The 12,154-nt window shown below is 43.8% G+C and overlaps 1 protein-coding gene across 1 annotated transcript; it reads right to left on the reverse strand.

The window, feature by feature from the left end:
- Positions 1-5,802: 5,802 nt before the first annotated feature.
- Positions 5,803-6,149, reverse strand: LOC134392190 (ATP synthase subunit g, mitochondrial-like). Its single transcript, XM_063116300.1, has one exon. The coding sequence runs from the start codon at positions 6,135-6,137 to the stop codon at positions 5,814-5,816; it is 324 nt and encodes a 107-aa protein (XP_062972370.1). The 5' UTR covers positions 6,138-6,149; the 3' UTR covers positions 5,803-5,813.
- Positions 6,150-12,154: the final 6,005 nt, after the last annotated feature.

A 12,154-nucleotide genomic window follows, 5' to 3' on the forward strand; every position in this document is an offset into this window, starting at 1 on the left:
CAGACTTAACAGCAAGGATATACAGCCCATCCTGGATGATGAAACTTCCCTCTCACAGGTCTTAGGGGTGTTGAACCTCAGACTGGGAGGCAAAAGCTGGCCTGCCTGGGGTCCCAATCCAGCCAGGATTCCCCAACTAGCCATGCTTCTTCCCCTTGGCCCAATCTCCTTTTCTTGAATCACCAATTGTTTGGCTGTTTCCTGGATTTTGCACATTTCCCCCCATTCTAAAAGATTGAAATGCCTGTCCTAAAATTTAATTGCTAGCAGTCGGAGCGTTAGGGTGAAACATGCCAGTATTGGGGGGTATTTTTGTTATTTTGGGCTCCCACCCCCGTTGCCTTCATTCCCAGTCACTGCTGAATTGTAGTTCCAAGGGCTTCTCTGAAAGCAAATTCATTCCTAAGGTTTAGGTGGTAGCCCATATATGCTTCCTGACAGCCCTCCAACCTAAATCATCTACTCACCAGATAAAACAGGCCACATAACAGATATATGGGACTTTTGGCAGGCACAGATGCCAACCCTGTCCCCATATCTGCTCTGGCAACAGTATTACAGGGCCTAATCATTTCACCCACAACATCAGGGGTTCATTCATTTGCTGATCTTCCAATGTGATATGTCCCATCTTCCAGCAGCAATGCCCTTCTGCATTCTACTTAGGACAAACAGGCCAGTCTCTAAGCAAAAGAATAAATGGACATAAATCTGACATTCAAAATGGCAATATTCAAAACTCATGGGGGAACATTTCAACCTCCCTGTAAGAGACCTTAGGTGACTGTTCTTGGTCAAAGGCATTTCAAAAGGAGACTGCAATGTGTAACTGCTGAATTAGATACATCAAGGGATTGTTTTCTGTCACCTGTGGCTTGAATCTCAGGACAAAGGGTTTTTTTTGGTTAAAAACCACTACATATGTTAATCAGGTGGTTTTTTTTTTTTAAAAAAAAATCCCACTACATTTCTTAATCAGATTCCCATTGCCAGGATGTCTATGTTATCACCAAATATTCTTTTGTTAATAGCCAATGTTAATTACATAATGGACACAGTCCACAGTATACTTGGTGCATTTCATTGTACTCTTGGTGCATTTCATTGTACAATCTGCACTCACAATCGTGTGTGTGTGTGTGTGTGTATAATATAATATAACACACAGACACGTAACTAAGGATAATACATCAGGCATCTGATGAACTGTAACCCATGAGAATGTATCTCATAATACATTTCTTAGTCACCAAGGTTTCACAAGGCTCTTTGTTGTTCTTGGTGTAGTAGATGAAGGGTTTCTCTCAACGAGCGATTTATAGCACACTCATGGAAGTTTGCGGGTCCGTTACATGATGCTGTCAACAGCCAGGACATCTACCATGGTTTTCCCCAGTAATCCTGGTTTTTAAAAACACAGAGATAATGCAATATCTAATTTATCATGGGATATATTCCACTACTAGATGGCCCTGTTTCATTTAATAGAATAGCATACCCCAGAGGGGAAGTTTTCAATTCAAACCACGTGACATGAGGGGGAAAAAAGCCTGGTAAGTACAAGTTTGTTCATTTTTCTTAATCTAGCGGTTTGGATTAAACAGTGTCATTCTGACAGTGGAACTGAAACCACTGGTTGGAATGACCCCTCTCCTCCACTATAGCCCTTCCATGCACCTCCTCAATCTACTCCAGAGGTTTGGGGGACCCTTTGGGACAGATTTTGGGGATGCAACAGGGACTGCAGGGCAAGGAGAAGAAGAGCAGAAATCTGCTTGCACAATATTGGATTTAAGCCTATGAAGGCTACCCCTCTGAAAATTTTCCAGGGAATACAGGTTGCTCATTGACATGGGCAGGACACTGACCTAATGGAACTATGCTTTAGCCATTAAACGCACAATCCTATGCCTGTTTAGACAAAGAAGTCCTACACTTCCCAGCTGGGAGTTGTAGGACATTTTTCCTGTCTAAACATACATTGGATTCCACCTTATGGCTGAATAGGTCTTACTTTTGAGTAGACATGCATAAGATGGCACTGTAAAGCTGGTCTTATAGTCATCCTCTTACTAATAAAGAAGGGATCCATAAAGGACATTGCCCTCTGTATGTTTGTCACACTCTTTGAATCCAATGCAGAAACAACTGCTTATGCCAATTTTTGTGATAACTTTCCTGACCTAAGAATAAACAGTTATTAAACTACTTGCTTGCACTGGAGGTTATCAGAAAAAGTAATTCTGATGTTTGCAACAGGCAAATTCATGTCACTATTTGCTTCCTGCCACCAATAAACAAACGTTGCTGTTTAGAATCTCCTTGAGATTTCAGCATCATATTTGTTGTGCAAATTCATTTGCTAGTTGAGAAAAAAAGAAGGAAAGACAATGGATACAACTTGAACAACACAGGATTTCTCTACCTGGAATACACAGCATGAGCAATTAAATCGCTTTAGTGCAGAGGGACAAAAAACTAAATTAGATGAGGAAGAATGAGCACCAATAAAATGCACCATCAATAATGAGGATGGAATTATCTTAAGTGTAACTCATTAAATCCCTCAAACTTCCTTGTCTCAAATACTCAAACAGCTGGCTCAAAAGTTAATCTCCATTGAAACTATGTCATTATTTGTACAACATCTACCAGACAATAACTTTTTTAGGATATGCATTACTAGCAGCCAAAGAAGCAAGATGTGCATGCATCACATCCGTCTAAACTTCACATTACACAACCAGTCACACTCACACTAGAATATTAATATGCCTCATTTTAGAACTCAGCTTGATTTGAGCATATGAATAATGTACTGAGAATTAGGATTTCATGGCTCAGTTATGGCGAGGAAAATATCTCCTAAATGACAATCAAGCAAAAGCAGAAAACATATATGAATAATCTATATTTATTAACCAACTGGAAGCTTCTTATCCAACAAGCCAAAGGCTTTGTCCATGTCCAGTGAAGTCAGTGAAAAACTATCCATTGGTTTTAATGGAGCTACACTGCACAGTCCACACAGAGATCAACTGAGCTGGGAAGTCCCTGCTTTAAACTCAGAGCAATCCTGTGTCTCCTGGACCAGGGCTCCCCAACCTTTTTGGACTCATGGTTACATTTGGGAATTTGAGAAACTGCTGTGGGCACTACCACAAAATGGCTTCTATGTGGATGTGGTTAGTCATATAAGGGCTGCTGTGGGGGGGCCTGGCTAGTCAACAGTGAGCTAAAGAGGTGGTGCTGGTGGGGAGATAAATATTGATGCTAGAGGCTGGGAGGGAGGAGGGAATAGCAAGGCAAAGGGCTAGAGGGGAGAGAAAGAGCAAAGCTAGAGGCTGGCAAGGAGGGGCAAACAGGAAGGGTAAAGATAGGGTGACCATATGGAAAGGAGGACAGGGCTCCTGTATCTTTAACAGTTGTATGAAAGGAAGGAAAGGAACCTCTCGTGCAAGCACTGAGTCATTACTGACCCTTGGAGGGACACCAGCTTTTGCTGATGTTTTCTTGGCAGGCCTTATAGCGGGGTGGTTTGCCGTTGCCTTCCCCGGCTGTTAACAGTTGTATAGAAAAGGCAAAATTCAGCAGGTGTTATTTGTATGCATGCAGCACCTGGTGAAATTCCCTCTTCATCACAACAGTTAAAGCTGCAGGAGCCCTGTTCTCTTTTGTATCTGGTTAAGAGGGCAGGGCTCCTGCAGCTTTAACAGCTGTGATAAAGAGGGAATTTCACCAGGGGCTGTATGCATACAAATGACACTTGCTGAAATTCCCTTTTCAATACAACTGTTAAAGATACAGGAGCCCTGTCCTTGCCCTGGACATCACACCTGCACCAGGCCCCATAAATCTTCTGGTCGGCCCTGCAAAACTGACTACCCAGGGAAGGGCATCAAAGGCACTCCTTGCACAGGACACTATTTATCCCTGCCCCGAGAGTTACTACCAGTCAGCTGGGCTAGATGGACAAAGAATCTGACCTGGTATAAAGCCGCTTCTTATGTTCCCCTGTTTTTGCAGTCCCAGGCTGCAGCAAAACCCGGAGGTTCACTGCCCCGCAGTACCCTGGCAAGAATGGCTGATGAGCTACACCTGGTTTGGAGGAACTGGTATGCTGCAGGCTTGCAGGCCACAGCATTTTCAGAAACCACTGTGATTTTGTTTGACTGTTGTCGGTCCGAGTGAATAATCCGACTTGTTTATCAGCTAGCGAAGCTGCAATTTGGGGATGCCAGCATTCTGGAGGCTTCCTTCTTTTATCTGTTTATGTTCCCTGCCAAGTGCCACATAAGTCAGAGTTGAAGGGAGGTTCCTTTATTAATTTTTAAAGACCATGCTATGAAATGCTGTGTTAAATTTTATTAGGCCGTTCCCTGTAACTTCCTATAATTAGATGACAACTTGGCAAATGCCATCCAGCGTTTTCAAAATGGCTATATTTCTTCCCTGGTGAAAGACGGCTCCATTTAAAGTGAATTATCTGACCCTTTTCTTCCACTCAGGCTTCAGCAGGACGGCCGGGAATTAGTAGTAATTGGCCGAGATGAGCTCATCCCCAATTTGAATACGGGCCTCTTTTTCATAGTGACAGGGTGGCACAATGGTTTATGGCTTGTGCTAGTGCTGAGTGAGGGTGCTGGTAGTATGGCTGCAACCCTGGACCTGGAATGATGATAATACTCCGCAGATACCTTATGCTTTACAGAGACCAAAGTGCTTCACACCAGCTCTGTAAGGCAGCCAGCATTGCATCTCCTTATTGAAGATGTGGAGGCATGTCTGAAGCTGAGTGCAATCCTATATATGTCTCCTCGGAAATAAGAGCCACTGTGTTCAGTGGAGCTTACTCTTAGGTAAGTCAGTAAGGTTCTGGCTTTAGGGAGCAATCCTATATTCCGGGTTCCTGGATTGAAGCCTCTGAGAATTCGATGCTCTGTCAGGCATCGATGCTCTGCCGGCAGGGCAGGAGGAGTGCCAGAGGCAATGTGCTCTTCTCTGTCCTCCAGACAGCCTTCCTTTGCTAGAAGGGCCTCCTGGGAGTGAACGCAGGGCCTGAGAGGCTTTTGGATCCAGCAAGCCCTTGGCTTCGCTTCTCCCCTTCCCATCCTGCCCACTGGCACATCCGCTCCCTCCCTCTCGATCCTCTTCCAACCAAGGGATAGGAGACACAGCTATGCTTTCTGTTCACTCTAGTATAGCTCCTGCAGCTTTAACTGTTGTGATGAAGAGGGTATTTCCCCAGGTGCTGCATGCATGCAAATAACACCTGCTGAAGTTCCCTTTTCTATACCACAGTGAAAGGTACAGGAGCCTTGTCCTCCTTTTCATACGGTATGATGGGACAAGGGAGAGGGCTTTCTCTGTGGTGGCACCCCGACTGTGGAATGCCCTCCCCTTGGAGGCTCGATTGACGCCAACATTTCGACGCCAAGTAAAAACATGGCTCTTTAACAAAACCTTTGATGGTTAAACTCACTGGCACATTGTTTTAACTGTTTTAACTGCATCTAATGCTGTTAAATTATATATTGTTTTAACTTGGATCATGCTTTAATTTGTTTTTAACTGTGTATATTTATTGTTTTATACTGTATGTTTTTATCCGTATGTTGCCCTGAGATCTTAGTGATATAGGGCGGGATATAAATATTTTAAATAAATAAATATGGTCACCCTAATCTGAAGGGCACCAGTTTAGAAAGAAAGGCTTCCTTAGATTATTTCAGGGGTCAGTAATTCAGGAATTGTTAGCTTGAATCTGCAGCCCCTTCTTTATGCAGGGAATCTTAACAAAAGCAGAAAGGCTTTCAGACATCATATCCAACCAGGGCATGTTTGCCTATGATTTCACCAATGTAAAACCACATCAACACCTCAGTAGCCACCAAACCATTCCTCAGGGCTTCCTTGACAGTGAGTTGTGTAAGGCGACCAGACTGGAAGCCCTTCACCAGTGCTTTCATGCTGTCAATGGCCTTAGGAAATTCAGCAGGAGTTGGAGGAGCCAGTTCAACGCTGGCATAGTACCAGAAAGTGGCCAGATGAGGCCTTGAATAAGTGATAGCAGTGGAGATGAATTGGGGGCCTTTGGTGGTGACAGCCTTGACCAGCTTCTGTGTGGCCTGCACCATGCCGGAGCCAAGTGGGGGGACAGGCGGGCAGAGTGATTGACCAGCTGCTCCAGCGAAGGGTCCTGAAGGTCAGCCACACACGGCACGGCACACACACCAGGACCCTGCGCACAACTGGCTGCATGCCTGCCTGCCTGCGCCGGCTCCGCTTGCTCTCTCGCTCACCGGGAACCTTAACAATTCCAGCTTGCTAGGAGTCTTGAGGAGAAATGTGTTGTGAGTTTGCCAAACCCATCTCCTAGCACAGTGATCACTGTGAATCGACAATGGAGAAGCGGTTAGGGATAAGTTGCCACAGACAGACTTGGGAATTAAATTTGGGGGCTTGAAATGCCCACCTCAAACCTTTTATAGCACTCAGATTCTTTTATCTGAGCCAGAACAGCATATTAATGAATTAATTAAAATATTTATGAATTACCTTTTTGCTTGAAAGGGCTCCCAACTTTGCAACTTTAAAAACAGTCTCATATCACGGTCAAACCAGTCAAATTATAAACAGGTGGCCTTTGAAGTGTAGCAATTCAGCAGGCACCACCTGTATTCACTGGCATCACATTTACAACATTTATAGATGCTCAGGAGTTCATAAATTCAGTCACTACTTCGCCAGTGGTGAGTGAGTGCCCTTTTCCCAACTGGTGAGTGTCCCTACATGCTGTTCATTTGGAATATATGTTCATGCCACAAACTATTTGCAGGTTTGCTTTCATAAACAGACTCACAGGGGTCTACGTAGCTGATAAGGTAAGATGAAGGAAGTAGCACGACACTGAGTGATGGAGGACGATATGTTTACATAAGTGAATATAGAAATCTTGTGCGCCAGTACAGCGCATGGCTGCGCTTACGTGGCTGTGTGGTAGCATCAGTTACATAATTGCAGGGTTATAATAACAGGGATCGTATGTTGGCAATGGCAAAAAGAAATTGAACATGAATGAGCGGGTTTGTCTCAGTCCAAAGCGCAACAAAGAGCGGCATTTCTCTCTCCTAAGCAGTTGACTGGGTAGTGGTTAAAAGCTTGGCGCTTTTCACTTAGGGGATGAGAAGAGCAATTCCTGTTCCTGGTATCCGTTGCTTTAATGTTTTCATATCTCACTGCATGTCTGGCTCATCCATTTGCATGGTGCATGAATAACAAGTATGTGCCAAATACTTCAGATGCTAAATGCAATAAAACAGGACAATGAATTTTATGACAGCAGAGCTCCTTCTAATCAGGAACGCCAGGGAGAGCATTCATTTAACACATGCTGCTCAGATACCGGTGTAAATGGACCAATATATGTACCTGTGACAGCAGATGAAGAAGAGCGTTGTGTGTGGGGACTGCTTTAGAATGAAGTCCTTCTAGATCCTTTAAATGTTGGTTCATAAAGTGGTATTATTACTCTGAAAAAATACCAGTTTTTGTGGATATGATCCTAAAGGGAGTGGAAATATCCATGCTGAATGTAAAGGGAGACAGAACAAGAGACATACATCACTTATGTGTATTGTTTGGGACATACAAATCATAGGAGCAAGGGAACTGGTACTGGGAGCACAGCATTTGCGTGATTTGTATCTCAGTTTTTTTAAAAAACAGCAGCAACCCTTTGAATTTGCCTGGAATATGCATGATGACATCTCAAAGCCACATTTCAATGGGGAGCAGGGTTTGGAGCGAGCAAAGCACCTGTTGCATGTGTCCCTCATTGCTGCTCCCCACGATTACTATAAGCAGAATTATTTAAATTAACTAAATGTATGTAAATGTGCTTCCTTTGCAACTTTTATAGATACTCAGGATTCCATTGCCAGTGGTGAGTGCCCCTCCCTGTTTAGTGACAGCAAATGATACTCCCACTAGGATATACTCCTGCTTGTTGCAGAGAAATGACCTATCCTTTCCTCTTCCATTCTCTGAAGAGGAAGAAAAGAGAGGTCATTACCCTTCAATGAGTCGGGCTTCTGCAAACCCTCCCCCATCCCCACAAGTTACATTTTGCTGCTATCTCCTGCAAAAAATCTGACTGAAAGTGAGAGAAAGCCATGCCTCTTTCTTCCCCAAAGACTGGAGAAATTTCCACTGTTCTCTCCAGCCTGAGATCAGAGATGACAGTGGGGATTCCTCTGCAGCACACAGAGGAAGTCCCTGCTGTTATTTCCAACCTGAGATGGAGATGACAGTGGGCATTCCTCTGCAGCACACAGAGGAAATCCCTGCTGTTATTTCCAACCAGAGATCAGAGATGACAGTGGGCATTCCTCTGCAGCACACAGAGGAAATCCCTGCTGTTATTTCCAACCAGAGATCAGAGATGACAGTGGGGATTCCCCTGCAGCACACAGAGGAAATCCCTGCTGTTATTTCCAACCAGAGATGACAGTGGGCATTCCCTGCAGCACACAGAGGAAATCCCTGCTGTTATTTCCAACCTGAGATCAGAGATGACAGTGGGCATTCCCCTGCAGCACACACAGAGGAAATCCCTCCTGTTATTTCCAACCAGAGATCAGAGATGACAGTGGGCAATCCCCTGCAGCACACAGAGGAAATCCCTCCTGTTATTTCCAACCTGAGATCAGAGATGACAGTGGGCATTCCTCTGCAGCACACCGAGGAAATCCCTGCTGTTATTTTCAACCTGAGATCAGACATAACTACTGCAGTACAGGTGCAGGGGACTCAGCCGGCATTAGGAAGAGTGGCTTCACACTATGTGCTCAGCCCCCGTGGGGATGATGTGTGCTTTGCGAAGCCACTCACCTGGTGCTGGGAGAACAGCCACTTTCCCAGAGCCAGTCAAGTGGCTTTGTGTCCATGTCTCCATGCCTACATCCCCAACACACACTGCACAAAGCCCCAGGGAAACTCACAGACAGACACACAAAGTGGGGCTTGGGGCCAGGCTATCTGAAGGAACATCTCTTTCCACATGTACCTGCCCAGAACCTAAGGTCATCCTCAGGGGCTCTTCTCCATGAGCCCCTGCCAAAGGAAGTGAGGCTGGTGGCTACCAGGAGGAGGGCCTTCTCTGCTGTGGCACCCCGGCTGTCAAATGGGCTCCCTAAGGTGGTTCGCCTGGCACCTACACTATATTCTTTCAGACCCCAGGTGAAGACATTTTTTATTCTCTCAGTATTTTAACAGTTTATAAATTTAATTTTAACTTTGCTGTTTTAAATTTATATTTTAAAATTGTATTTTTGCCCTGCTGCTGATTTTATCCTGGTTGTGTTTTTATATTGTATTTTATATTATGTTTTTATTCTGTTTTATGTTTTGAATGGTTTTAATTTGTGTGAACCACCCAGAGAGCTTTGGCTATTGGGCGGTATACAAATGCAATAAATAAATAAATAAATATTAAAGTGGAGGTGTCAGTTCCAGCAGGCCCAGTTTGGGAACTGGGACCCCGGCAGTTGCCAAGCTTGCTAGATACTGGTGCCAGCCTACCCTATCCAGGCTGCCTGGGAGATATTTACTGCCTCAAAAGTTCAGTTTGGGGGAGGAAAGTTGGTTTAGTACTTTCTCCCCAAATCCCTCATGTCTTGATTCAGGTCAGATCTACCAAGCCCTCTTATACTTCATGTAAAGATATAAAAAATGAGGAGCCACTGACTGCAGCTTCCTCCTAGGCATCTGCTCCTTGCTCCATCTAAGAGGCTGGGAATTACTCTCCCTCGTGTTTATTGTCTTTGATTTTCTTCCTCGAATTTCCCTCCACATACATATGAATGTTCATTCCAGGAACAAAATGTCTCTCTAGATTTATATTAAGGTTATTGGAACATGTTTCCTATACCAAAATGGAAAAAAAAAATCTAGGCTCTCAGTTCTGTGTGTGTGTGTGTGTGTGTGTGTGTGTGTGTGTATGAATGAGAAAGAGAGAGAGAGAGAGAAGAAGAAGAAGAAGAAGAAGAAGAAGAAGAAGAAGAGGAAGAAGAAGAAGCTGCCTCCACCGCCGCCTGATCTATACCAACCAGGTCCCCACCTTGATGGCAGCACTTTGGCACCATGAGGCGCTTGGCTTCTGCACTTGCGTTCCTTCCTGGCATCTGCACAGGAAGGAACGCAAGTGCAAACTTTCTCCACAGCACTGAGGGAGAAAGGAATGAGGGAGCAGGATCCCTAAACTAACAAAGTGACTTTCAATCTGTAAAAAGTGCTAATATTGCATTTTTGTTCAATTTTTCCAAAAAGACCTATTCCCCCCCCCCCCCAGAAAACAACAATTTCTGGAAATTTTACATCTCTAACAGAGACTGTGGGTAAGGTGTTGGAAGACAGAGCTGTACAGGCCACACAGGCCGTAGCTAGACCTAAGGTTTATCCCAGGATCATCCCGGGTTCGTCCCTGCCTGAGTGCTGGATGCCCTGTGTGGCACTTAGATGAACGGGTTTGACCCCAGGACAATCCTGGGATAAACCTTAGGTCTAGCTACGGCCTGAGTCTGCTCTTTACCCCAGTCTGCTCTACTGCCTCAGGGGCACTGGAGGATGCTTTCTCATGGCGAGTGTTGATTCAACTGCCAGCCTCATCTTCTGTAAATGGAATTGTGTTTGCTTGGTGGTGGTAGAGGAGCCATCTTGTCTTTGCCTTACTGAGTAAAATGTCTTGGGACCAGCCTGAATGGAGCAGATCCTTTTCTGAGTCAAAGCTCTCATGGTGGTTCTTGGAGGAGCCTCTCCCCTTGACATATCTATGAACTACATCTGATAGTCTGCATAAGAAGCAAGGAGATGAAAATATTTTTTAAAGAGACGTAGTTACCTGAGGTTTATTGGAAGGTTAAAGCTTTCCAGCAAGTGTTTGGAATGGCTTTATGAAGACCTCTCTGAAGGTGCGTCAGCGGAAGTTCACACAGTTTGCATGTGGTTTGATCCTGCACTTGTTAAATGCCTTTGAGATGGAGATTACTCCTGAAGAACTTTTTGACTTTGAGGATGTCCGGCTATTCTGAGGCGTCATTTGCAAATGTAATGGAGACCTCTGCCTTTTTAGCTCAAAGCCAACCCAAGGGCAGCCAGCATTAAAGATTCATTGTGTCTAGAACCAAACCTTGCTAAAGAGAGAAAATGTACATGCTAATGTTAAAATGGAGTCAAACACATTTGAAAGACTGGGAATACTCCCTTAGTTCTCTTGATGCTCTTTGGAGAGAAAGCACATAGCTAGCCTTATCTCATTTCCATTGCTCTGAGTGGACTGTTTTTGTTTGTTTGTATGTTTACTTTCCATGTTTTCCTAGGGATGGGCAAACCTTTCAAGCTTGATCTCATTGAAGTTCTCATTTTTCCACCACCAAACCCATTGCAACTCCAGTCTGCCCTGGATTACGAGCCTTGTTTTCTCTGCAAGGAAATTCATATACATTATCTATATGCATTTCTTAAATGTGTGCATTTTTAATATGCATTTTCTCAAAGAGAAGACTGTTTTTTGTGTGTGCATATATATCAAATTGATGCATTCTTTGTGGGCCTATTTCAAATATATTCTTCTTATTCTTCTTATTTATTGCATTTATATACCGCCCCATAGCCGAAGCTCTCTGGGCGGTTTACAAAGATTTAGACATTGAACATTTAAGAAAAACAGATATACAAAATTTCAAAGCTGTAAAAACCTAAAACAGATAATATACGAGATTTAAAAACCATAAAAACATAAAACAGATAATATACAAAGACAATATCTGTTAGAAAGCTCCATATGCTGTTAAATGCCTGGGAGAAGAGAAAAGTCTTCAGCTGGCACCGAAAATATAACAATGTAGTTGAAATCAATGGGATTTATTCTTGGGGAAGGGAACCAGCAGATCTCTATTTTATGAATTTGGAGATGCACAACTTCGCATGATCAAAGGAAAGGAAAATCGATCCTTGGCACTGGTGAACTATCAAGAAAAGAGTTTAAGGGGGGAAATTTAAAAAAAAATCCTAAAAAATCAAGGGATGAACCGATCTTATTAAAACTTGGCATGCTGAAAACTCTACATCTATCAAGGTGCCAAGTTTCATCTCT

The sequence above is a fragment of the Elgaria multicarinata genome, chromosome 1 (assembly GCF_023053635.1).
Source record: "Elgaria multicarinata webbii isolate HBS135686 ecotype San Diego chromosome 1, rElgMul1.1.pri, whole genome shotgun sequence".
In the NCBI taxonomy this organism is placed as follows: Eukaryota; Metazoa; Chordata; class Lepidosauria; order Squamata; family Anguidae; genus Elgaria; species Elgaria multicarinata.

Bases quoted from the DNA above. Each gene is read 5' to 3' on its own strand.
- LOC134392190 (XM_063116300.1), bottom strand. From the start codon at position 6,137: ATGGTGCAGGCCACACAGAAGCTGGTCAAGGCTGTCACCACCAAAGGC.